The 26,677-nt window shown below is 44.1% G+C and overlaps 1 protein-coding gene across 1 annotated transcript in view; it reads right to left on the reverse strand.

Annotated features, from left to right (window-relative positions):
- Window positions 1-12,815: 12,815 nt before the first annotated feature.
- The window catches only part of LDLRAD4 (low density lipoprotein receptor class A domain containing 4), a 447,499-nt gene continuing 433,637 nt past the window's right edge, over window positions 12,816-26,677 (reverse strand). The window contains 3 exon segments of the mRNA XM_027577445.2: window positions 12,816-19,925; window positions 19,928-20,273; window positions 21,771-21,824. Of these exon segments, the coding sequence (XP_027433246.2) occupies window positions 19,744-19,925; window positions 19,928-20,273; window positions 21,771-21,824 (582 nt within the window). The 3' untranslated portion in view covers window positions 12,816-19,743.

The following is a 26,677-nucleotide window of genomic DNA, read 5'->3' on the forward strand; positions in this document are numbered from 1 at the left end:
AACAACTTGGTAATGAGAACCTTTACAATTTACTCCCTTAACAACTTTGCTACGTATCACACAGCAGGGTTAGCTACGAGTCTTCCCTAGTACTTATTTATAACTGAAAGTTTGTACCTTTTTAAAATATTTTATTTTATTTTATTTACACTCAACTAATTAACATACAGTGTATTATTAGTTTCAGAGGTAGAGTTCAGTGATTAATCAGTTGTATGTAACACCCAGTATTCATTACATCACGTGCCCTCCTTAATGCCCATCATCCAGCGATCACATCCCCCCCCAACTTCCTCACCTCCAGCAACCCTCAGTTGTCTCATATGGTTAAGAGTCTCATGGTTTGTCTCCCTCTCTGATTTCATCTTGTTTTATTTTTCCCTCCCTTCCCCTGTGCTCCTCTGTTTTGTTTCTCTAAATTCCACATATGAGTGAAATCATATGATAATTGTCTTTCTCTGATTGACTTTTTTCGCTTAGCATAATATCCTGTAGTTCCATCCGTGTCATTCTTTTTTTATTTTTTTGATGGCTGAGTAATATTCCATTGTGTGGGTGTGTAATACCACATCTTTATCATTCATCTGTCGATGGACATTTCAGCTCTTTCCATAGTTTGGCTATTGTGGACATTGCTGCTATAAACATTGGGGTGCAGGTGCCCCTTCAGATCGCTACATTTGTATCTTTGTGGTAAGTACCTAGTAGTGCAATTGCAGGGTCAGAGGGTAGCTCTATTTTTAACTTTTTGAGGAACCTCTATACTGTTTTCCAGAGTCACTGCACCAGCTTGCACATCCTCACCAACATTTGTTGTTTCCTGTCTTATTAATTTTAGGCATTCTGACCAATGTGAGGTGGTATCTCATGTGGTTTTCATTTGTATTTTCCTGATGACAAGTGATGTGGAGCATTTTTTCATGTGTCTGTTGGCCATTTGTATGTCTTCTTTGGAGAAGTGTCTGTTCATGTCTTCTACCCATTTCTCTCTCTCTTTTTTTAAGATTTTATTTATTTAAGACACACAGAGAGAGAGAGAACACCCAAGCAGAGGAAGCAACAAGCAGGAGAAGCAGGCTCCCCACTGAGCAGGGAACCCAATGTGGGACTCGATCCCAGGACCCTGGGATCACAACCTGAGCCGAAGGCAGACACTTAACCGACTGAGCCACCCAGGCACCTCCTTCTGCCCATTTCTTGACTGGATTGTTTTTTGGGTATTGAGTTTGATAAGTTCTTTATAGATTTTGGATACTAACCCTTTATCTGATAAGTCATTTGCAAATATCTTCTCCCATTCTGTCAGTTTTGTTTTGGTTTTGTTGACTTTCCTTTGCTGTGCAGAAGCTTTTTATCTTGATGAAGTCCCCATAGTTCATTTTTGCCTTTGTTTTCCTTGCCTTTGGAGACATATCTAGCAAGAAGTTGCTACACCCGAGGTCTTAGAGGTTGCTGCCTGTGTTCTGTTCTAGGATTTTGATGGATTCCTGTCTCACATTGAGGTGTTTCATCCATTTTGAGTTTATCTTTGTGTATGGTGTTAGAGAATGGTCCCGTTTCATTCTTCTGCATGTGGCTGTCCAATTTTCCCAACACCATTTGTTGAAGAGACTAACCTTTTTCCATTGGGTATTTTTTCCTGCCGTGTTGAAGATTAGTTGACCACAGAGTTGAGGGTCCATATCTGAGCTCTCTATTCTGTTCCACTGATCTATGTGTCTGTTTTTGTGCCAGTGCCATACTGTCTTGATGATCACAGCTTTGTAATATAACCTGAAGTCAGGCATTGTGATGCCCCCAGCTTTGTTTTTCTTTTTCAACATCCCTCTGTTTGTCTTTTCTGGTTCCATATAAATTTTAGGATTATTTGTAACAGCTCTGTGAAAAATGTTGATGGTATTTTTATAGGGATTGCATTGAATGTATAGATTGCTCTAGGTAGCATAGACATTTTAACAATATTTGTTCTTCCAATCCATGAGCATGGAATGTTTTTTCCATTTCTTTGTCTTCCTCAGTTTCTTTCATGAGTATTCTATAGTTTTCAGAGTACAGAAACTTTACCTCTTTGGTTAGGTTTATTCTTAGGTATCTTATGGTTTTTGGTGCAATTGTAAATGGGATCAATTCCTTAATTTCTCTTTCTTCCATCTCATTGTTAGTGTATAGAAATGCAACGGATTTCTGTGCATTGATTTTATATCCTGCCATGTTGCTGAATTCCTGAGTTCTAGCAATTCTGGGGTGCTGTCTTTTGGGCTTTCCACATAGAGTATCATGTCATCTGTGAAGAGTGAGAGTTTGACTTCTTTACTAATTTGAATGCCTTTTATTTCTTTTTGTTATTTGATTGCTGAGGCTAGGACTTCTAGTACTGTGTTGAACAACAGTGTCGAGAGTGGAAATCTCTGTTGTGTTCCTGACCTTAGGGGAAAAGCTCTTATTAGTTTTTCCCCATTGAGAATGATAATTTGCTCTGGGCTTTTTGTAGATGGCCTTGATGATATTGAGGTATGTTCACTGTATCCCTACACTGTGGAGTTTTAATCAAGAAAGGATGCTGTATTTTGTCAAAACTTTTTCCGCTTCAATTGAGAAGATTATATGGTTCTTGTTTTCTCTTTTATTAATGTAGTGTATCACATTGATTGATTTGTGGATGTCGAACCACCCTTGCATCCTAGGAATAAATCCCACTTGGTCCTGATGAATAATCCTTTTAATACATTGTTGGATACTTATGGCTAGTATTTTGGTGAGAATGTTTGCATCCATGTTTAACAGCGATATTGGTCTGTAATTCTCCTTTTTGGTAGGGTCTTTGTCTGATTTTGGAATCAAGGTAATGCTGACCTCATAGAAAGAGTTTGGAATTTTTCCTTCCATTTCTATTTTTTAAAACAGCTTCAGAAGAATAGGTATTATATCTTCCTTAAATGTTTGGTAGAATTCCCCTGGGAAGCCATCCAGCCCTGGACTCTTGTTTGTTGGGAGATTTTTGATTACTGTTTCAATTTCCTTGCAGTTATGGATCTGTTCCAGTTTTCTATTTCTTCCTCTTTCAGTTTTGGTAGTTTATAGGTTTCTAGGAATGCATCCATTTCTTCCAGATTGCCTAATTTATTGGCATATAGTTGCTAATAATATGTTCTTATAATTATTTGTATTTCTTCAGTATTGGTTGTGATCTCTCCTCTTTCATTCATGATTTTATTAATTTGGTTCTTTTATCTTTTCTTTTTGATAAGACTGGCTAGGGGTTTATCGATCTTATTAATTCTTTCGAAGAATCAGCTCCTAGTTTCATTGATCTGTTCTATTTTTTTTTTTATTTCTATTTCATAGATTTCTCCTCTAATTTTTATTATTTCTCTTCTCTTGCTGGGTTTAGGCTTTATTTGCTGTTCTTTCTCCAGCTTCCTTAGGTGTAATGTTAGGTTGTCTATTTGAGACTTTTCTTGTTTCTTGAGAAATGCTTGTATTGCTGTGTACTTCCCTCTTAGGACCACCTTTGCTCCATCCCAAGGGTTTTGAACAGCTGTGTTTTCATTTTCATTTTTTCCATGAATTTTTTAAATTTGTTAATTTCCTGGTTGACCCACTCATTCTTTAATAGGATGCTCTTTAACCTCCATGCATTTGTTTTCCTTCCAAATTTTCTCTTGTGATTGAGTTCAAGTTTTAAAGCACTGTGGTCTGAAAATATGCAAGGAATAATCCCAATTTTTTGGTACTGGTTGAGACCTGATTTGTGATCCAGTATGTGATGTATTCTGGAGAATGTTTCATGTACACTCAAGAAGAATTGTATTCTGTTGCTTTAGGATGGAATGCTCTGTATATATCTGTGAAGTCCATCTGGTCCATTGTGTCATTTGAAGCCCTTGTTCCCTTGTTGATCTGCTTAGATGATGTGTGAGTGGGGTGTTCAAGTCCCCTACTGTTATTGTATTCTTATCAATGTGTTTCTTTAATTTTGTTATTAATTGGTTTATATAATTGGCTACTCCCAAGTTAGGGGCATAAATATTTACAATTGTTAGAACTTCTTGTTGGATAGACCCTTTAATTATGATATAGTGACCGTCTCCATCTTTTTTTTTTTTTTTAGAAGATTTCTATTTATTTGAGAGAGAGAGAGAACAAGCAGTGGGGAGGGGCAGAGGGAGAGAGAGAGAAGCAGACTGCCTGCTGAGCAGGAAGCCCGACATGGGGATCAAACTCAGGACCCCCAGAGATCATGATCTGGGCCAAAGGCAGCTGCTCAACTGACTGAGCCACCCAGGCACCCCCCTTCTTCATCTCTTTTTACAGTCTTTGGTTTAATATCTCTTTTGTCTTATATAAGGATTTCTACCCTGTGTTTTTTTTGATGTCCATTAGCATGATAAATGGTTCTCCACCCCCTCACTATCCATCTGGAGGTGACTTTGGGTCTAAAGGAGTCTCTTGTAAACAGCATATGGATGGGTTTTGCTTTTTTATCCAATCTGATACCCTGTGTCTTTTGATTGGGGCATTTAGCCCATTTACATTCAGAGTAACTATTGAAAGATATCAATTTAGTGCCATTGTATTATCTATAAAGTCCCTGTTTCTGTAGATTGTGTCTGTTTCTTTCTGTTCTATGTTACTTTGGGATCCCCTTTAATATTTCTTGCAAAGCTGGTTTAGTGATCACAAATTCTTTTAGTTTCTGTTTGTCTTGGAAGCTCTTTCTCTCTCCTATTCTGAATGACAGCCTTGCTGGATAAAGTATTCTTGGCTGCATATTTTTCTCTATTAGCACCCTGAATATATCATGCCATGCCTTTCTGGCCTGCCAGGTCTCCTGGGATAGGTCTCCTGTCAGCTTATGTTTCTACCTCTATAGGTTAAGGACCTCTTGTCTTGAGCTGCTTTCAGGATTTTCTCTTTGTCTCTAAAATTTGCAAGCTTCACTATTACATGCTGATGTGCTGACCTATTTTTATTCATTTTGAGGGGGAGTTCTCTGTGCCTCCTGTACTTGAATGCCTGTTTCCTTCCCCATGTTACGGAATTTCTCAGCTATAATTTGCTCAAATATACCTTCTGCCCCCCTCCTTTATTCTTCCTCTGGGACCCCAATTATTCTGCTACTGTTTTGCTCTATGGTATCACTAATCTCCTAAATCCTCCCCTGGTGATCCAGTAGTTGTTTGTCTCTCTTTTTCTCATTTTCTTTATTCTCCATAATTATCTGTATCACTGATTCTCTCTTCTGCCTCATTTATCCTAGCAACTAGAGCGTACTTTTTTTAATTGCATCTCAGTAATACCCTTTTTTATTTCAATTAATTAGATTTTAGTTCTTTTATTTCCCCAGAAAGAGATCCTCTAGTGTCTTCTATGTATTTTTCAAGCCCAGCTAGTATCTTTATAATCATTATTCTGAATTCTAGCTCTGATAGCTAACCTATGTCCATATTGATTAAGTCTCAGGCAGTTAGTACTGCCTCTAGTTCTTTTATCTGGGGTGTTTTTCTGTCTTGTCATTTTGTCCAGATAAGAATAGATGAGTGAGGGAACCAAATACAAAAATATCAACCATGACCCCAGCAAAATATACACTAAAAAAAAAAAAAAAAAAATCAGAAGAGATCAGAAACCAAAAAAGAAAAAAGAAGGAAAAAAAGAATATAATCAAACGTGGACAGAACAGAATAATACACTAGGTCCTGCATGTGTTTTGGTCTGTTTGTTAGGAGAAGCTAGATGCTAAAATTGTATAGAAAGAAAACATATGTATACAAAAATAAAATTGAATACAATGAAAGGAAGCCAAAAATGAAGAATATATATTTAAAATGTAAAAATGAAAATTAAAAAAGACTTTAAAAAAGAGTTGATAAAATAAACTAGTTGAAAAGGAAAAAAAAGAATATTTAATCTGAAAGACTAAAGAATCATAAGGAAAAAAACATGAATTCTATACACTGTTTTCCCCTAGTGCTAGAGTTTTGTAATTCTATGTGATTGGTAAACTTGGTCTTAGCTGGATGTTCCTGCTGGTCTTCTGGGGGTGGGGCCTGTTGCACTGATTCCCAAGTGTCTTTGCCCTGGGCAGAATCACACCTCCCTTGACAGGGGGCCAGGCTAGGTATAAGCAGCTTCAAACTGCTCTGTGTGGCTTTTGTTAACTGAAGGGTTTCCATGCCACCTTAGAGGATGAAAATGAAAATGGTGGTGTTTCGATCCCCAGCCCTGGAGCTGAAAATTCATGCCCCCCACTCTTCAGTGGGCCCTCAGGGGAAAGCAGTCAAATACTCTTGTCTCCCTGGTTTCCGTCTGCACTCTGTGTTCATCCGGCCTGTGACCAAGCATTTTATCTCAGGCACCTGACCCCGTTTGGAGTCTCCAACTTTAGAGACTCCTGTGGCTCCCACTTGTGCCACCCCTCCCAGGGGAGGGAGGGGGGTCCTGCAGCAGTTCTGCTTGCTGGGCCCCTGCTCAGAGAGCAGTTTCTAGACTCTGCTGTGGTTCGTGGTTTATGGCAACCCTGAATTGAAAGCCCACTCCTGGGATCACTGATTGCAGCCAGCTTCCCTGCTCCAATGCCTGGGAACTCTCACACTCAGGCACCCCCGGTCTTTCTGTGACCCCGGGAATCCTGAGACTTCACTGTCCCATCTAGAATTCCATCCCACTTCGCCACCTGAGCATCTTTCAGGCAGGGATGGCCCTCACCAGAACAGACGTCTGAAAGTTCTGATTTTGCGCTCTACTGCTTTATCACTTTCCAGTAGCTGGCTTTCGGAGGCTCCCTCCCACCACAGTCTATCTTCCCTTATATCGTCTAGGATTCACTTCTCCACACCTCCTACCTTGCAGAAAGTGGTCTCTTTTCTTTTTGTAGAGTTGGCAGCAATTCTTATATCTCCAATCGAGTTCGCAGGTCTTCAGAATGAATTGATAGCTATCTAGCTGAATCCCAGGAACCAGACAAAACTAGAGTCTCCTACTCCTCCACCATCTTACTTCTGGAAGTTTGTACCTTTTGACCACCTTCCTCCACTTCTGGTAACCACAAACCTGATTTCTTTTTCTATGACTTTGGCAGGGTTTTGTTGGTTGGTTTGTTTTTAACATTCCCACATATAAATAAGATCATACAGTATTTGTCTTTCTCTGTCTGACCTATTTGAATTAGCATAATACCTTCAAGGTCCAACCATATTGTTGCATATGGTAGGATTTCCTCATTTTTTTTTTTTTATGGCTGAATAGCATTCATCATGTGTGCTTGCACACACACACACCACCACCACCACCACCATCTTTATTCATTCACCCATGCATGGATACTTAGGTTGTTTCCATGCCTTGGCTATTATAAACAATGCTGCTGTGAACATAGGGGGTGCACATATCTTTGAGTTAGTGTTTTGTTTCCTTTGATATTTGCCCGGAAGTGGAATTACTAGATCAATGATAATTCTCTTTTTAAATTTTTGAGGATCCTCCATACAGTTTTCCATGTGGCTGCTCCAATTTGCAGTCCCACCAACAGTGCACAAGGCTTCCCTTTTGTTCACATCCTTGCCAGCATATGTTTCTCTTGTCTTTTTGATGACAGCCATTCTAACAGGTGGGAGGTGATATCACATTGTGGTTTTGATTTGCATTTCCCTGATGACTAGTGATGTTGAGCATCTTCTCATGTACCCATTGGCCTTTCATATATCTTTTCTGGAGAAATGTTTATTCAGGTCCTTTGCCCATTTTCTAATTGGGTTGTTTTTTGTTACTGAGTTGTAGGAATTCTTTATATATTTTGGATATTAACCTCTTACCAGATACAGGATTTGTAAATATTTTCTCCCATTCAGTAAGTTGACTTTTCATTTTGTTGATAGTTTTCTTTTGCTGTGCTGAAGCTTTTTAGTTTGATGTAGTCCCACTTGTTTATATCTTATGTTGTTGCTTGCACTTTAGGTGTGATTTTACAAAGTCCCCTACCAATGAGGTTTATTCCTATGTCTTCTAAGAATTTCATGGTTTTAGGTTGTAAGTCTTTAATCCATTTTGAATTAATTTTTGTGAGTGGTGTAAGATAGAGGTCAAGTTTTATTCTTTCACATGTGAATATCCAGTTTCCCCAGCACCATTTACTGAAAAGCCGGTCTTTTTTTTTGTTGTGTATTCTTGACTCCCTTGTCAAATACTAGTTGACCACATATGCTTGGGTTTATTTCTGGGCTCTTGATTCTGTTCCATTGGTGTACTGGCCTGTTTTTATGCCAGGGTCATACTGTTTTAATGACTGTAGCTTTATAGTGTAGTTTTGAAATCAGGTGTGACACCTCCTGCTGTGTTCTTTCCCAGGATTTCCTTGGCTCTTTGTTTGTTTTGTTTTTTTTTTTGTGAATCCATATAGATTTTAGGAGTGTTTCTTTTTTTCTATTTCTATAAAAATGCCATTGAAATTTTGATAAGGTTTGCAGTGAATCTATAGATGGCTTTTGGTAGTATTGACATTTTAACAATATTAATTTTTCCAATCCATGAATATGGGATACCATTCCATTTATTTGTGTCTTCCTCGATTTATCAGTGTCTTGTGTTTTTCAGAATAGAGATCTTTTACCTCCTTGGTTACATTTATCCCCAAGTACTTTATTGTTTTTTTGGTTGTTCTTTTTTTTTTTTTAAAGATTTTCTTTATTCATTTGACACAGAGAGAGAGTACAAGTAGGGGGAATGGCAGGCAGAGGGAGAGGGAGAAACAGAGTCCCCGCTGAGCAAGGAGCCTGATGACATGGGGCTCAATCCCAGGACCCTGGGACCATGACCCGAGCCAAAGGTAGACAATCAACCAACTGAGCCACCCAGGCACCCCCCCCCCCCAGGTACTTTATCTGGAACTTCTGTGGTATCAGTTTCCCTTCTCATTTATAATTCTGTAATTTTGTTGATTTGGTCTTTCTCTTTTTTCCTTGGTTTGTCAATTTTGTTTATCTCTTCAAAGAGCCAACTCTTAGTTTGGTTAATCTTTTCTATTGTTTTTCTGTTTTCTGTTTCATTATTTCTGCTCTGATTTTTATTATTTCCTTCTTTCAGCTAACTTTGGGCTCAGTTTGTTCTTTCTCTAGTTCCTTAAGGCATAGAGGTAGGTTATTTGTTAATGTGGGTGTTTATTGCTATGAATGTCCCTGTAAGAACTGCTTTTGCTGCATCCTATAGATTCTGGTATTTTGTGTTTCCATTTTTGTTTGTCTCAAGAAAATTTTATTTCCCCTTTCAAATTACTCTGGTGCCTGTTTCTTTCAGTGGCATTTTAAGCTGTAATAGTGTAGACAGCATTCCAAGGTAAAGTACTGTCTACACGCCTGTAGTAATTGGGCAAATGTTTTTAAATTAAATCTAGAATATGGATGTTATAAAAATAGCAGCTCCTTTCATTGAGGGCCCCACATGGCAAGCACACTCTGTCCTCTAGTCTTTCCATGGGTGTTCCTGTTGGACAGGTAACATTTAAAAGCAATAGCCCATCAGGCATATTAATTTGAGATAAGGCTAATATTTGAACCACCCAGGTCTATAGTCTCCAAAATCTGTGCTGCCCTTTAATTGTAAGTAGGAAATCTTACAGAAGTGGGACAGATGCCAAATCACCTTAGAGGCCATGCCAAAGATGGGAGTGCCCTCACTCAGGGAAGACAGCAAGTGAGGAGGGGTTGGGGTCACCTGGCCCACACAGTGGGGGAGACTGACCTTTGTACTCTGGCTTTAAAGCATGCTTCCTCTGTTTGTTAGTGTGGCTTGCTAGAACCTTTGGTGCTTACAGATGCATGGTAACAGTAGCCACAGTACAACTCTAAATGCAAATGGCTTTGTAAACTGGTTAAGTTATACAGGAGCTACTATATACAGCTCTCTGTAAATATATATACAGACTTCCTGATAAGGCCTTTTGAAAGTCTACATTTCAGTCACCACCATGCTGTGTTCAAATGATTAAAACTGTAGCTTTGGCATTTCTGATTTTTTAGAAAAGTGTGTAAAGTAGGGCGAATGAGGTTTGTAAAAGCTGAAGTCTGAACAGAAGCATGATGTTAAAACAAAGAACTTCACAAATGCAAAGTTTTTACTTTGGGTCTGCTATTTTAAAATGTACATTGGAATTAGAATCCAAAGCAAAACAGCGTAACGAGCAATCTAATTATGATGTTCTAAGTAACAGACTCATTACAGAATGTTATGTGCAAGTATCAGCATGGAGAGTCACAAATACAGTGTTTTATTTCAAGGCTCACTATGAGTGGATCTCTGGAAGAGAATGCCCTGTGTTTCCAAATGTTCTCCTAAGGGGGCAGGAAGCGGGCAGCCGGAGGAGTGTGATTACTAGTTGCTCTGCTTAGCAGCCAGCAGCCCTGCTGTTTCACAAACAAGCTAATAAACAGAGTAAGTTGGTCAAAGGAAGCCAGAGATTGGAGGGGTTCGGGGTCTCGGGCAGGCATGTTTTGGCAGCACTGAAGTACTATGCCTCCCAGGTTGGGACACAAGGAAGCCCAGGCAGAAGTAGAGGTCATCATCAAGAAGGCGAGCTGTTGGGCTCTGTTCACGTACTGTGCTGAGTGTAAGCCTCTCTGGGAAAATGGTGGGTCCAGAACTGGGGGTTCCTCTCCCCCATCAGCAGTGCCTGGCTTTTGCAAGGACCTACTTGAGTGCAGTGTGCACCGTGGCAGAAGCGTGAAAGTTCCACTCCGGTGCTCCTTGGTCATGGTCATTTCAGCTCCAACTGGGAGGGATAGTTCCTACGCATGCTGGCAGCTTCCAGACATCAGTTGTCTGGGTTTTTCTACCTCGGAGCTTCTCCAGAAGTCTTTAGTTTGTTCCCACCCAGGGTGTCTGGGAAGATAATCCCAAAGGGCAACCCTCAACAGTGGAGATTGGTGTCCCCGCCTCCCCTCCTTCTTGGCACCATCTTGAGCCCCAACCACCTACAGTGGAAACCAGTGTGAACACCTTTGCCTGTCTCCTCTCTCATTACCTGCTTCATCCTCTGAGAACAGCTCCCAGGCAAGCTACCTGCATGGAGATCCTCTTCTCAGCTTTTGCTTTCAGGGAACCCCACACGGAGATAGCTACCAGGGGACACTTGGTATAGGTTCCTTGTGGCAGAGAGGGGTGGGGGTGCGGAGCTGTTTCTTTGCAGACCCCAGGGTTTACTGAACAGGATCAAGGAGGCATCTCAAGCCCTGAACCCCCTCATTCCTATGCAGAAGTTTCTCCATGAGGAAAGTTTATACTAGTCTTAGCTTCACTCAGGGATAGCAAGTTTGGGGGATATTTTTTAACATTTCTTGAATGATCTACTGAATAAGAGATTAGAGAATTTATTCCAGAGCATAGGATGATCTATCAATGACTATTTGCTATTTTGAGGAAAAGAAATTATTTTCTTATAGCTGTTTTCCTCCTTACACCTTTTTAATCCCCTTTACAAAACAATTTTAAAGAAATTAATTGAGGGGCACCTGGTGCCTCAGTTTCACATCCAACTCTTCATTTCGGCTCAGGTCATGATCTCAGGGTCATGAGATGGAGCCTCACATCAGGCGGGCATGGAGCCTCCTTAAGGTTCTCCCTCTCCCTCTGCCCCTCCCCATCTCTCTCTCTCTCTCTCTCTCTCTCTCTCACTCTCTCAAGAAAAAAATTGAGAATCTAGAATGGGTGTTATTACCAAAAATTATTTGCATGGCATTTTTTAAGATTTCAGTTTCCAAAGTTAATTTGTTTCCGAAGTTCATTACTAACATAGACATGCAAAAATAATTGTGTTTTTTGCAACCATGTTTAGTTCACTTATTCTAGTAATTTGGAAGATTGTGTGAGGTTTTGTGCATACACAATTATGTTATCTGTGAATCTGTATATGTAATTAGAGCTTAGAGATATTATTCTAATCTCTCAATGAAGGAAATTCTGAATCCTTTTGCTACGTGGTCACAGACTGAGAACCTCTAATGCCAAGGAACTTAAACCTCTGAGGCATCTGTCTCCAGGTTGAACAGTTCCCATTGCTAGAAATCTTTTTTTTTTTAAATATCTTCAGTTAGCCAGCATATATAGTACATCATAAGTTTTTAATGTAGTGTTCAACGATTCATTAGTTGCATATAACACCCAGTGCTCATCACAACACATGCCCTCCTTAATACCCATCACCCGGTCACCCCATCCCCCACCCACCTCCCCTTCAGCAACCCTGTTTGTTTCCCATAGTAAGAGTCTCTCATATTTGTCTCTCTCTCTGATTTCTTCCCATCCAGTTTTCCCTCCCTTTCCTTGTCATCTTCTGCACTGTTTCTTATATTCCACATATGAGTGAAACCATATGATGTCTTTCCCTGCTTAACTTATTTCACTTAGCATAATCCCCTCCAGTTCCATCCATGTCAATGCAATGGTGGGTATTCATCATTTCTGATGGCTGAGTAATATTCCATTGTATATATGGACCACATCTTCTTTATCCATTCATCTGTTGAAGGGCACCTTGGCTCCTTCCAGAGTTTGGCTATTGTGGACCCATTGCTAGAAATCTTGTTCATGTTTTGGTCTTAGCTGGTTTCTGTTTCTCTGTTACAGCCATCCCGAAACTGGGAGACAGCTACACAGCCCTCAGGTACCTCGGCTCAGGTGAAGCCATTCTCAATGGCTCCTCCCATGATGAGATCTGTGGGCAATTCCTGAACATTTCTATGTAGAACCTGGGCTTGAGGAAAGGTTAGCTGGGAAACCATAAGAATAGTGTTTCTTTGAGACTGGATTTTAAAACACATGTAGTTTCTCCCCCCCTCCCCCACATACGTGCTTTGTTTTTGAAAGATTGCAAAAAAGAAAAACAGGAGACACATGTATATCACTGATTATTTTTAATGATTTTGTGCTATGGTTTGACCACAGCATTAAGAACAAGCAGAAAAAGCTGATTTCATAACTAACAAACAGCACTTAGAGCAACATCTTTCTTTAAAAGTATTGCAGTTACAGACCTTAGGTCTAAGAACTACATCACCATTGCTCAGTTAAAAGAGGCAGATACACAACAGTTGGAAATATTTCTCTGTATATAACTTGGAATTATGTTGAAAAGTAAGCACAAAGGGCTGTTACAGACTTTAATGACCTGGTTATCAGAGCTCACATGAACTACTGAAAAGTTTGAATACAGTTGTACTTTTTTAGTTGGCTGCTTTATAATAAAAATTAAATGAACTCAATGCTATGAATAATGTTGTACACATTTAAAAATAGCTTTCCACTAGACAAAGTCAATTAGAAAATGTGATCTTTGAAAGCCATGAAGTGAAAAATAGCAAGATACCAACAAGCACATTAAGATGAACCAGTACCATTAACAGTAAAGTGTAAGCCTCAGTTAGTTCTGTAGAAAGGAAGCAATGGTGTGGTAACACAGTTTAGTACCTCTGAGTCTAGAACATTCTCTGATGACACTCATGCTCAATAGTTCTCCCAAGAGAAGGAACCGGGAAGGGTGGGAGTGTTGCTCCTGACAGCAGAGGGCCTTGGCTCCTAATGCCAAACCAGAACCACAAGGAGCCCCTGCAATTCACAAGGGAAGCAGACGGGGGCTGGACGGGGACAGAGCCCCCAGGAGATAGCGATCTGTCATGCCCTTTCAGAAACAGTGCGAGAAGGGCTGACTTTTCATCCTTCGGCATCAAGGGTCACATTGTAGAGGTGTTCTCAATGTCAGGAGAATCTGTAATAGTCTGCTTTCTGGAGGATAAGGGCATGATTCTCGTGATTTTCAAAATCAGAACATACGCCACAGAGCAAAGAAAAAACATGGGTTTTATTAGAATATCCTCTGGTGACAGAGTAGAGTGGAAATATGGATCAGACGGGCAAAATTTCCCTGACTGCCTTTATGGATGACACTGGAAAGGAGGCACACACCCATGATTCAACCGTGGTTTTGGTGAACACGTGATAGGCCTTTTCCTTTTTTTAGTATTAGGATATTTGAAGAAAAATGCAGAGGTCATAACGGACACTTAACACTGAGCTGAAAGGATAGATGCTGCGTAAGAGGTGTGACAGAACATGCGACTGAAAACGTCGTCCCTAACTGCTGGCAAAACCTAGCTTGTCAAGATCACCACGAGACACCGACAGGAATGGATAGAAGGAATATTCTTCACCTGACTGGCTGGTAGCTAATTCTCTGTGAATGATAACCCAAAACAAAACAGTTGTTTTTCTAAGAGTGGGGTCTTCTCCTAAGTGGATTTGTTTTTCCTGAGATACTCTTGCCCTACACACGCATTCATTCATTGGCTCCACAGCTTCCGTTTGTCAAAGAAAAAGGCACAGAGAGACTAGGGACACAGACGGCTGCCAACGCCTCTGTACGGAACAAAGTCCTCTGCTGCTGGCCAACTTACTGAACTTGGACATCATTTCTGCAGTTTTAACGAAGTACGTGCTTCTCCCTGGGGCCTGACGTCTCCACTATTCTACAACATGAGCTATCTTTTCATAAAGCAAAGGTGAAAACAACTTTTTTTTTTCTGACTACCACTGGTCCAACTGAGCCTTACTAAAGAGATGAAATTGAAGCATCTAGTGGCAACCAAAAAGCTGTGGGAATTCTTTTTAAATTATTTTTTTTAATAAAGGGTTTTCACAGCAAAGATGCAACTCTCAATTGCCATACATATGCTGGTCACAAACAGTGGCTTGCTTGTTCAGACTTCTTTCCCTTGTGTTATAATATTGATATTTAATAGGAAAATAAACTACATAGACTTTTATCTGTATGCATCCATTTGCAAATTTCCTTACAAAAGAGGACAAAGCACATAGGCATTCACAAATTCTATGCCATTTCTGTTAAAATCAGTATCTATACATTATATTACAGTATTAACAATCTTTTGTTCTACCCATTGGGTAGGATATGTGCATAATATATTCAAGTTATATACAGCACCTTACAAATAAAAACATAAGAGAAGACAGACAACTGAAAAAGCACCATTGTAAGTGAGGCACAACAAAGGTGGGGGCAGAGTGCGGTGGTGGGGGGCTCAGTTCCTGCGCCTGCTGAAGTCAGCAGGAGCCCCCGGCATGCAGAGCTCTTTGGAACGCCACGGGCGACGCGACATGCGGGTAGGGCGTCGGCACCCCCACCACACTGCACACAAACAAGCACACGCCGAGGAAGGAGAGAGGATCAGAGGAAGGCCGCGCTTTCTTGGCAAGGCCTTCTGACTCACACACCCCAGCGTCCTGATGGCCTGAAAGCGCTGCTGCAAACGACTAAGTCTGGCAGTAAATCACAAACTCGAGCTACGTGAAAGACGCAGTACTTTGGGTGGTAAAATAACCTCGGATGAAACCTTGGGTCCTGAAAAATGCAGGGTATGGCGAGGCAGGAGTATTTTGCAAGATCTCCTGGCCGGCCTTGGCAGCTGGTGCCAGTCAGGGGAGCTGCGAAGCTGCCAAGACTGGCTTTTGTGGTCTGGGGCCAAAGTGGTTTCTTCATCTGTGACTTTGGTGGGCACTGGTGGATACCGTGTGGCTCCCACTGAGGAGAGGAGACCTGCCAGCCCGTCACCCAATCATGTCATTTCATTCAGGTTCACCAAGGCCAAGGTAATCTGGGTGAGCGTCGGCAGAATGGAGCCCGTGTCGGACCCTTCAGCTAGGATTGGGGGCTCTGGCAGAGAGGGGAGGTGGCCTTGGGGGGGCGTGTCACCATACAAAGGCTTGGTGCCAAGCGTGGGCGTATGTCTTGTTTTAGCCACAGACAAAACCGCAAAGTTAAAAACCAAGTGTCCTTCCCACTTTCCCTCACCACCCCCCTTTGCACACTGCTGAGCTTTGGAAATCTGAAGAAAAATGAACGGCATACGAGACAACATGCAGTTAACGGTGCCGCTCTACATAGCAAAGCTCACCGCAGGAGCCCCGGCACAGCCAACACCAGACGGAGGCTGCAGGCAGGGAGGCACAGAGTGGGGGTGGTGAGGGGGGAGCGGCCCCCAGCCCTGCCCCAGAGGACCCTGCCAGGACCCTTCTACAGGAACCCCCTAGTCAGAAAAGCAACTGGACGGATGGCCAGTTGCAGGAGGGCCCTGTCAAGGGGGACAACTCTGCTTCTGAGGGGAAGGCTGTGATTTGACCAGATTCTTCCAGGTCAGTGCAGCTTTCTAGCAGTGCATGCCGTTTGAGCCCTTCTCATTCTTACGAAAGTAGACTAAAGGTGAAGAAGATCAAATGAAGATGTTCAGAAGCCCGAGGTGTGCTCATCTGTGCACCACATTCCTACGCCAGTGCTTCTGAAGGCCTCCCAGCCCCTGTCCTCTCCGAAGAGTTTGAACTAAAATCAGCAGATACACGTGAAGTCCTCCTCAGGACAAGTCTTTGCAAGTTTTAAATACTCTCTTCGGCTATCTTGAAATTTCTTGTGGGCTGTGTGTCTATGTGCCTATGCGGCAGGGAAGGACAGAAGGCATGCTTGTCAAACTCCTTAATACTAACTTTTGGTCAGGGACACAAAGAATGGAGCAACGTTTACTCAATTACACAGTTTGTTTAGCAAAATCTCATTTGTACTAAGGACTGCTTTGGCGACTGAAGAACACAGACCTCCTGAAAAAAGCAAATACACCCCTGAAGACTATGTTCCTAGAAACGGGATTCAACACGCCTTGGGTTTCCTGCTTCTGGAAGTCTGGGGACGGCAGCCGGATGCCCGGGAGCACCAGTTCCCACCCACTGCTCCTTTGAACAATGCAATCCTTTATCCTAACTCTCTACTGAAATAATAAACCTACCACGGATTGCCTACATCACAGGTTCCCAAGCCAGACCCGCGGGTCTCCTTAGTACGTGGGCTTCTTGAACATTGGGCCCCCGTACAAGCTGCCCCCTCACATCACCTCTTGTCCCTCAGCTGGCCAGTAATGTGGTACGAACAGGGCGGCCACACCTTCCAAGAAGCCACGGATCTAAATCACCTTTTCCCCATGTCGAAGGGAACTGACTAGTAATTCAATTCATGACCTTGGCTTTCAAACTAATTCATCACAGAGGTCCAGCCTCAAAGACCATCAAGTCATGGTTTGATAGGTCTGTGTCTTGAAATAACTATTTAACTCCAAAGGGCAATTATTCTCTAGGGAGGCCAAATGGGAGGAACCTCCTTTGAAGGACGATTAAAGTTATTTGAATTAAATAATTGCTTTGCCAATTATTGTGGACATCTGCAAAACATTCATAAACTTGCAAAGTAACTAGGGAATTTACCAGTTTCTGACCATAGCTCATTCCTGTAGCAGGTAGGAAAAAGGACTGTGAAACCATTTTGAGCAAGAGCTATATAAGGCGGGTTCACCACTTTACCAAAATTGCAGGTGAGGTTTGGAATGATGACTAAGCTTCTCCTTTTGCATCTGACAGGACACCTAACCTACCCTGAGCCCCCACCTGGGGGGGGTCCTGACTGGGTCACGTGCTAACATTACCCTGCGGGGCCAGGTCAGGCTTCAAGCCAAGGGGATGCCCAGCTTGCTTAAGTGCAGGCCTGTGACCCAGGCAGCGAGCAGAGCTGCGGGAGGGCCTGGGGCTTGGGAGAGGCAGTCTCTGGGTCTGAGTCCGGGCTCCCAGGGATCTGCCCGGTCTCAGAATCCCCGAGGCAGCCCCCGGAACACAAGCCTCCAACAGGCTCTGAGGCCTGAGTGTCAGCTTCTGCCCCACCTTTTCTCTCTCTCCTCTGAAGAGTGACTAGTCCTGTGGAGGTTACTGTGTGGAACGGGTGAGTCCAACGGACATTCCGATCCTCCAAACAAAACAAAAACCAGCCACCTCCTGACCAAGAGAAGTAGCAGAAAGCAGTGGATGGGACAGTCTCCAGCTCTGAGCCCACAGCACCACGTCACCTCCCTGAGAAACCACCCCGGAGACCCACAGACAGACATGAACACGCATGTGCAGATTCGGCAGGAAAACTGCAGAGATCAGAGTCACTGAGCCATCATTCCAAATTCACTGTTTTACACGCAGAGGCCAAAGGGGACGAGCCCTCCCGTGGCCTGGTGCGGGCCAAACCCACAGGCTACGGCTGTCACATGGGCCAGATGGGCTTCCACACAAGGAAGTTATCTATTCTACAGAAGAGCAAATGCCCGGAAATATCAGGAGTAGTAAAGCGAAGACTAGCAATATTTAAAATTAGCCTTCTAGTTGCATTGAACTACTTGTGCTTTTTATCCTGTGCGCTTCCAGTCGCTCCCCGCCCTGCACTGTTGGGTAACCGTCCGGGGAGCTGAGGACGCTCCCCCTGGAGCTGGGGTGGGCTCTGAGCACCGCATTCCTCCAAGAGCGCAGCGCCACCGGCAGTGAGGTGCAAGGGCTTGTTCCGGTGCGGGGCACCTCGGCGTGCTCTCATCTGCTCCAGGGGCCTCCTGCGCATGAAGAAGCCTTGCACACCGTGGCCAGGTAGGCCGCCCCGGGGGCCACGGCGGAGAGCCTCCAGAGCCCTGACCAGCCATCCAGGCCTGAACTGAACTACCTATCTAGAAAAGGAGAGAGAAAACGGGGAATACACTGAGAAGTCACATAGTTCAACAGTATTAAAAATAACCACCTTGCATTTTAAACAATTTATTGCATAAAATAATGTATGTATCTGAGTATATTTCATGCTACAGTGGAAAAAAAAACCTCTAAATTACTGAAGAAACTGCACCGCGGGAGGATGGGCAGCACTGCATGATACCGGGTACATAAATGCATGTGTTGGGGTCAAAGTTAATCAAATATGCAGCCTAAGACTAGCAGAGTAACTCAAACAAGTCAGAAATGCTGGGATTTAGTATTTCCTATCTTCCATCCAAAAGTCTCCAAATACTTCAGTGATGCACTGCTATGTGAGGCCAACTCCTGCAACAGGAATGGCTTCCAGACTTAGGTAAGTTGGCGTATGTGAGGCTACATCCCCAAACATCTTTTCTCGCGTGATTCTGGGGAACACTCCAGGTATTCCTCGGGCCTAATAATAATCCACAGGTGATAAGACAACATACAGAACTTCACATGGAACAGTCCCCTCATATATAAACATTTAGATAGTGCAACTTTTTAAAAACACATCGTCACAACACAAATTAACTCCTTGCATTCATCTGACTTCTTCACTTTATACCTTGGCACACAAAACAGGAATTTTGAATCATGTTTTTAAAACAAAATAAAAGTTCCACACCTTGGGAGAAAAAGCAAACTGGCCGATACTTCCCCATGATAATATATAATAATGCATCCTTCTTTATCAATTAGTTATAAAATGGGCCATTCTGGCCTCTTTCTCTGCAAAGTCTCCTTTCATAATTAAATAAATCAAATACCTCTGTGGGTCTTATTTCATGATCTCTTCCAAGCATCCCTTTCTCTGTGTTCCCAAGCCCGCCCTTTGCCAAAACCAGCCCCCACCCCCACCCCGTCCTGACGCCTGTCCCCAGATAAACACTGTTCGCGGTCAGACCGGATGGAAGTTTGTATTATTTCAGTCTAGTCTGCATGCAATTCCCCTGAAAGGAATCAGAAACAAAGACCACGTTTGCACATTTGGTTTTACTTCGTTGTAGCAGGTGAGACGGACCACCACCGTGCCGGGGGGGTGGCGGAGGCCGCGCGGCCCTCCTCCCTCCTCGGCATCTTCCTCCTCCTGCGCACGTGAGTGGGTCAGACAAGGTTGCCGGGCTTCCTGTCTTTGCCCTGGAGGGGCAGCACTGTGCCCCCTGAGCTGTCCTGCTGAAACGGCAGTCTGCTCGCCCGGTGCGCGCTGCTGTGCTGGTGATGGAAGAAGGAGGCGCCTGGGTAGTGGCCCATCACCTCGCTGTACGTCGGGGGCGGCCCCTCCATCCTCCGTTACTGCTGCGGGTGCTGGCGCTTATGCCTGAGTTGCTGCTCGGCGGACACGGGCCCCCACTGCACACGGAAATGTCTATCAAATCACTGTCGAATATGGTTCGGTTGGGCGGGGCCCGCACAGATTCTCGGTTGAGTTCCCTCTGCTGTTCAGGGTCCCTGAGCTGCAGGGCGCAGGGCCCCTGGTAAGGAGGCGGCTCCTCCCCGTCAGACAGGGAGATGGTGGGAGGAAGGTCGATCTCGTGCTGCACGTAGGGGTAGGTGGGCTGGAAACGGCTGAACCGGTCCCTCTGGATAAAGGATGGGGCGGTAAACCTGTCCCTGGACCTCGGGGCATACATGATCTGCAAGGGAAGGAGGAGAGGGTTGAAGACATCCACGACACAAGGACCACGAATGTGATGGTATCAAGAAAGTTCATGCCTGGTCTGTGTTCTCAGCAGTTTGGAGACTTTTTTTTTTTTTTTTTTTTTTACATTTTCTTTATTTATTTGACAGAGAGAGAGAGACAAAGCGAGAGAGGGAACACAAGCAGGGGGAGTGGGAGAGGGAGAAGCAGGCTTCCCCTGGAGCAGGGAGCCCCCGATGCGGGGCTCCATCCCAGGACCCTGGAATCGTGACCTGTGCGGAAGGCAGATGCCTAACGACTGAGCCACCCAAGCGCCTCAAACAGTCCTCAAACAGGAAACAACAGGAAAAGTCTACTTCAGAAAAAAAAAAAAGTCGTTTTCTTATTCCCTGTGACTTACACCACTCATCTTGCCAAACCACAGGTAATCTAGGATGGTTCAACAGCGGAGACTGTGGTTAACTGGTTTAATGGGAGTTACAGTGTATGCTATGCATACATTTTCTGGTTCCGGTAGAATACAACAGCAATTTCCGGAGTTCAGTAAACAGGAACGGGGTGGAAGAACGCTGTGCGGGTGGCACTGCAGTCCTGCCCACCTGGTGACAGTTCTGGGCCCCCAGCCCTTCACCTGGAGCAGAAGGACCATGCTGCCTGCTCTCTCACCTATGATTCAGAAGAGTAGGGGGCCCCTCAGAGTTTTCATTGTAAATGTAAGTTTAATTGCACACAATGGTACTTGGGGTAGGTACAAGGCACTGGGTCAATTTATGAATTATTTACAGGAGCATGTTGATCTATCAATTACTTAAGAAAATACAGAAAAAGTGCGTTCTTTTTCCTTCTAGGTTCTAGGCTTATCCAGTTGTTTCATTCTGGATAAAAGTTTCCTGTAGTTATTTTTAGTAACTGACATGAAAAATATTTTGTACTCCAAAGTAAATATAATTACAGATTTGTTTTCCCAAAATGAATCCAAGTACTATTCTTCTTACATAATCCTCTCACCTAGTCCACCATCCAAATTTCTTCTAGAGGAAAGAGATATATACAGATCTAAAGATATATATCTCCACTGACTTCTCTCACACCATAGTTTTAGCTTATAGGCAAAAATTTTGTTATTTAAAAAAATCATATTATTAAACTTGGAGATGTATTTATAAACTATGCCCACATCTGCCAAGCCTCATTATTAGCAGCTTATGGGATCATGTAAAGATCAGTGATTCTCAACCTGGTTTCTGTAAGGAGCTTCAGACTAGCAGGAATCATCTCTAGGACATTCCAGGGCAAAACTCCTCCCCACCTTTTGAACCCAAAGTTACAGCACATACCTTAAGGGAAATGCGTTATTTCTTACTCTATGCTGTTAATACACTTAGCCTTTCCACCAGTTCTGCTGCAATGGTTTTTCCCCTCCTCCCTCCCCTGACATGGGTGCAGCAGCTACCTCTGGCGGCCCACCCCCCACCCCTGCCCAACTCCTTACCTCTGAGGCCCCTGGCCGAGGCCCGGAGCTGCCTGAAGGCCACAGGCGCCCTTCCTGGCAGTGGGAGGACAAGAAACATCACAAGAAAATCATTAGTTTCATACAACAGCACCCAAAATCAAGGGATCACATTCCTCTTTGACAGAAGCAGACCTGTTTAAAACATGGAGTGACAAAGAACTGGTCCTTTTTCACACCTAACATCTAAACAGAATTGTGACCATAAGGAAAAGGTAGGAGGTTTTGGTCTCAGCCATAATAGATTTGAAATAGATCTGAAATCAAATATCTTCCGAACTATACACCTGTGTGTTTGCAATACATTCAAAATGTCCTCAAAACTGCATTCAAAACTGCATTCAATCACCACCCGGATCTGCGTAGGGTCTGGGTGAATCCAAGCTCTTATTCGGAGGCCTGCCTGCACAATGGATGCTAGCGGCACGGGGCCGAGTGCCAGACAACACCCTTCTGAACTGCAACCAGCTTTGACCTAAGCAACAGCAGTAGTAGAAGGAAAACGCTAGCTAGCCACACTGGTTGGCTTTCAGACCCAAAACTGAGTTTCCAAAAGCCCAAATGCCCTTCGAATGTCTTGTAGTGAGTTTATTCTTCAGTCTATATATTCATAAGGCAGATGTCACTGGACATCTAGTTGTTTAATATCTTTTTCAAAAATGTTTGACCAGACCCACAAGGTGACAAGCAAACAGTAGACATGATTAAGGGTCATTTCTAACTCCGTAAATTTGTTTACAAAGCATTTCAATATGTCATCGCTTTTGAACCCAAATTGTTGGCTATTAGCCAGTGTCTGTTGGGCTATTTATTAGCTTAAGGCCTGTTACTCTAAGAAAGAGAGTAAGAACAGCTGGGTTGGTGGTGGTGGTGGTGGTGGGGAGAGACGCCTGTATTTTTGGATTCCTAGAAATATGCATACATGACCTTGTGCCATCACTGAGCCTCCTGAAGTCTAAGAACGCCCACGAGTCGACCTGCCAGGTAAAACACCCCTACGTCTTTGGACACGAAGGCCAACCCTCTCTCGCTCCCTTTTGTAGGTCAGAATTCTAACACAAACACTCCCTTCACAGCTAAACAGTGTACTTGTCCGGTACATATAACCTGTTCCTAAGATACCCGCAGGACGACACGGAATCAGGGGCAAAAATATGAACAGGCCCAGCTGCACTTAAAGGAAGTTGGGGCTTAGGGTCTGACTATGAAATCACGTAATGGGCAGTTTTGGCTCCGGCGTGGCGACAGGTGACAGACGGCGCCAAGTCGAATCTAATCAAGCAGCTGCCCCGCACCCACAGGCAGCCCTTCACCAGGCCCAGAGCTGCATGGAGCTGGCGCAGCTTCCTCGGGGTCAAAGGGAAACGATCAGTATGCCTCTGGGTGGACGTCGCCACTCTCAGATTGAAAACAGCGGGAAAACGAAGCCTTGCATAGCTCTGTGACTTGTAATTTTGCCCCAGCAACTCTTCGTGTCCGTCACGTGAGCTTGGGGCCACTCCTGCGCCTGCACACACTGGCCACCCCCCTGACCCTGGGGGCTGGCACCAGGCGACAGCCAGAGCAGGAAGCTGACACAGAGTGAGCCGCCTAAGGGCCAGAAATAACAGCACCATGTGAGGTGACCTAGAAGTAGGGGCTCGCACGTTTTCTGAAAATGGAAATAGCCATCCTCGATGGTTTTACTTCCCTAGAAATGAACCAAACTGGGACACTGCCTGCAAGAGACCAGGCCTTGTGGTCTTGAGCCTCCATTCACCGAAGTCATACCCGACCCCCGTTGCCAGTTCCACTCGGTGCTTTGTGACCTCTCACTGGGACTCCTCTGAGCAACGCCGGGGCCGCTCTCCTGCCTTTGGCGCCACACTGCCTTCCTGGTCTGTGCTTTCGCCTCCCTGGCCACGCGGCCCCAAGCTCGGTGGTGCCTCCAGCTCTGCGTTTGGTAAAATGTGGGGAGGTCCTCAGACCCCGCCTGGGGCACGTCTGCTCTCACTGCGGGCTCCCTGGGCCACTCCCTCCCGCCCCCCTCCTTGCAGGGCCATCCTGGTGGGGGTGGGTCTACGCCACTGCACCTCCTCCCGGGAGCTCCAATACCCAGCTGTGGGGGCCTCCTGGATTCCAACGGAATCCCAGCACCGACCTGTTTGCACAGGAGCTCATCAGCTTCTCCCGGAATTTCATATTCCTCTGCCACTGGGGCTCATCATCCTCTTACCATTCCCCCTCGCCCCCACTCTACCTCCCTCATTGCCATCATGAATATTTTATTTATTTATTTATAATGATTTTATTTATTTATTTGTCAGAGAGAGAGCACAGGCAGGGGGAGAAGCAGGCTCCCCACTGAGCAAGGAGCCCGCGCAGGGTTCCATCCCAGGACCCCGGGATCATGACCTGAGCCGAAGGCAGCCACCCAACCGACTGAGCCACCCAGGCGCCCCTCCATCATTAATATTTTAACAATGACATGGTTTATGGACAACTCTCTGCCCCCTGATTCATTCGTTTTTACAGGACACTTCTTTTTTAGGGCTTTCACCCACACAGTACACAGGAGCCCATGAAAACTATGAGATCTCCAAGATGCCATGGTGAGAACAGTTAGGGTCAACAGCCCAGAAAAGCTGTCATTCTAGTTCTGTGCTGGTACATGGAGAACTGAGACCCAGAAGATGGCCAGAATTCTAGAAAGTCTGGCTCCCAGCCGACTTGATGGTTAGGGACCTGCCTCACTCAGGCCCTCATGCCATAAGCTGCAGTGGCCACACCCCGGGGGCTGTCCCATCACCAGACTGTCCTCAGGAGCACCCAATCCCACACTGCTGGCGAAGCCCGATGATTCCTGCCCCCCAGGTGAGGTGAAGTCCTTGGACTATGATTTGACCCCATGACCAGTGTCCTCCAAGGGGCCTGTACTATCTTTTCAGAAAGCTGTGGCTAGCTGAACTCAAAGACATGGGCCCTTTTGCCTAGACCCCTCTGTTTCTGCATCTCCAAACACTAGTGGTGACATTTTCAGGGAGAAGGGGCTCATCCTACAGCTGGATTTACTCAAATGGCAATATTTCTGGATCCTCATTATGGAAGCAATTTTTATTTCAACAGAGAAGTCTCCATTGTTCCTGGCTAATGCTTATATTATTACATGGTATTATACTTGGAAGAAGCTGTGAATTAAGATAATACTTAAAATAGTTCATAGAAATTTGAGCAATAGGAATAAAATTTTGCTAAACAAATTCCTTCCCTTACAGCTTTGTTTCTTTCCCTTGTTAGAATACCCACCAAAAGGAAGGGAAGCATTCGTTCATTACTTCATCATATATCTACTGAACACCTCCTGACAAGAGGTCTTGATCCCAACACGTGAGATGATGTGCATAATCGAATAGCCCCTGCACCACACCTCCCCATGGGATGGGGGGTTGGGGGAAACAGAGGGTCTGGACAACCCCCCGAGGTTAAGCTGTCACTCCTCCCTCCCCCTTGTTCCACTCAAGAAAGCATTCTGGAATATCATTTGTCGTGACATCACTCTATCACTGTGAATCAATTCTAGTTCATTTTTTTTTAAGGTATATTATCCTCAAGTCGCTCATGTTGTATCTGTTATTAGTCCCAGTTACTTGAGACACACATTGAAACTGAGGACAACACATGGGGGACTGTCACACCTGATCTAGGATGCTTACAAGAAAGGCACTCAGTTGGGTCCCTCTCTGTATGTGCACGGCCTTGCATGTATGTTTCTTACTCTCTAGTTTTCTGCCTGGAACAAAGGCTCTGTAACAAGAAAGGTAATGACTGATTATCTGACGACAACTTATCCAACGACAACCCGGATGGACGACACAGCTCTTGACACAGGCGGATCTGTAAGGACAAGTGAACTCTTGAGTTGGGAAAGCCCTTGGCCAGAATCCTGGCCCTGCACTCTTCAATCTGTGACTTCAGACAAGCTTGTTTAGTTTCTTCACGCGTCAGTTTCCTTATTTGTAGAAGAGTTTGTTGTGAGCCTCAATTACAGCAATGTATGTAAATTCCTTAGTCCATGCCTTGCACGTAAGTATTCAGTAAATGGTAGCTCTTAACGTTATAGGTAATGGCTACCTGCTGTTTTACACAACTAAAGTGGGGGCAATTTTCAGTTACGCTTTTAAAATAACAAAGTCATTGAAATTTCCTTATTTGTTTATTTACAAGACTATTCCAAAGGTGGCATTTTGCCTTTTTCAAAAAAACTGTTTCTGAGTCTAGCTGACACACAATGTTACCTGCGTTTCAGGTGTACAGCACAGGGATTCCACATCTCTGTACGTTAGGCTCTGCTCACCAAAAGTGTAACGACCATCTGTCACCAAAGGTGGCATTTTGAGTGGAAAGACTGGAAGCATCAGAAAGACTGAAGCGAAGTTGCATTTACCTCCGATTTCTTCAGAACCTTTCTCATAAGGTCGGGAGCTGATTTCTACAAGGGGCCTTACCCATGAGACCCCTCACAGCAAGGTCTTCTCCACAACTTCCTGCCACTGGGTTCCAGCAAGACCCCAGGTGCTACATAGAAGAAAGGCCCACTGCTGCATGATGACTCTCTGTGCTCTTTGGTCATTCGCTCAGCTGACAGTAGCCGTCCACTGAGGGGACCACCGGTAAGTACAGACATCAGCAGAAGCTGCCTAGGCCGTGCACCGCTCCTTCTGATGTCATGAGGTGAAAGCAGGGAGGCAGTAAACAGAATAAGAGCTTATCACAAGAGCTTATCTCTTACATCTTCTTTTATTTGCTAAAATGAAATCTTTCCTGTGAATGAGTCCTTCACCATTTGTCATTCTTCTGCTAATGCAGTCACTGTGGACTCATTGTTTGACCATCTCTGAGTCGGGGGACAT

This window comes from Zalophus californianus, chromosome 14 (genome assembly GCF_009762305.2).
Source record: "Zalophus californianus isolate mZalCal1 chromosome 14, mZalCal1.pri.v2, whole genome shotgun sequence".
Classification (NCBI taxonomy): Eukaryota; Metazoa; Chordata; class Mammalia; order Carnivora; family Otariidae; genus Zalophus; species Zalophus californianus.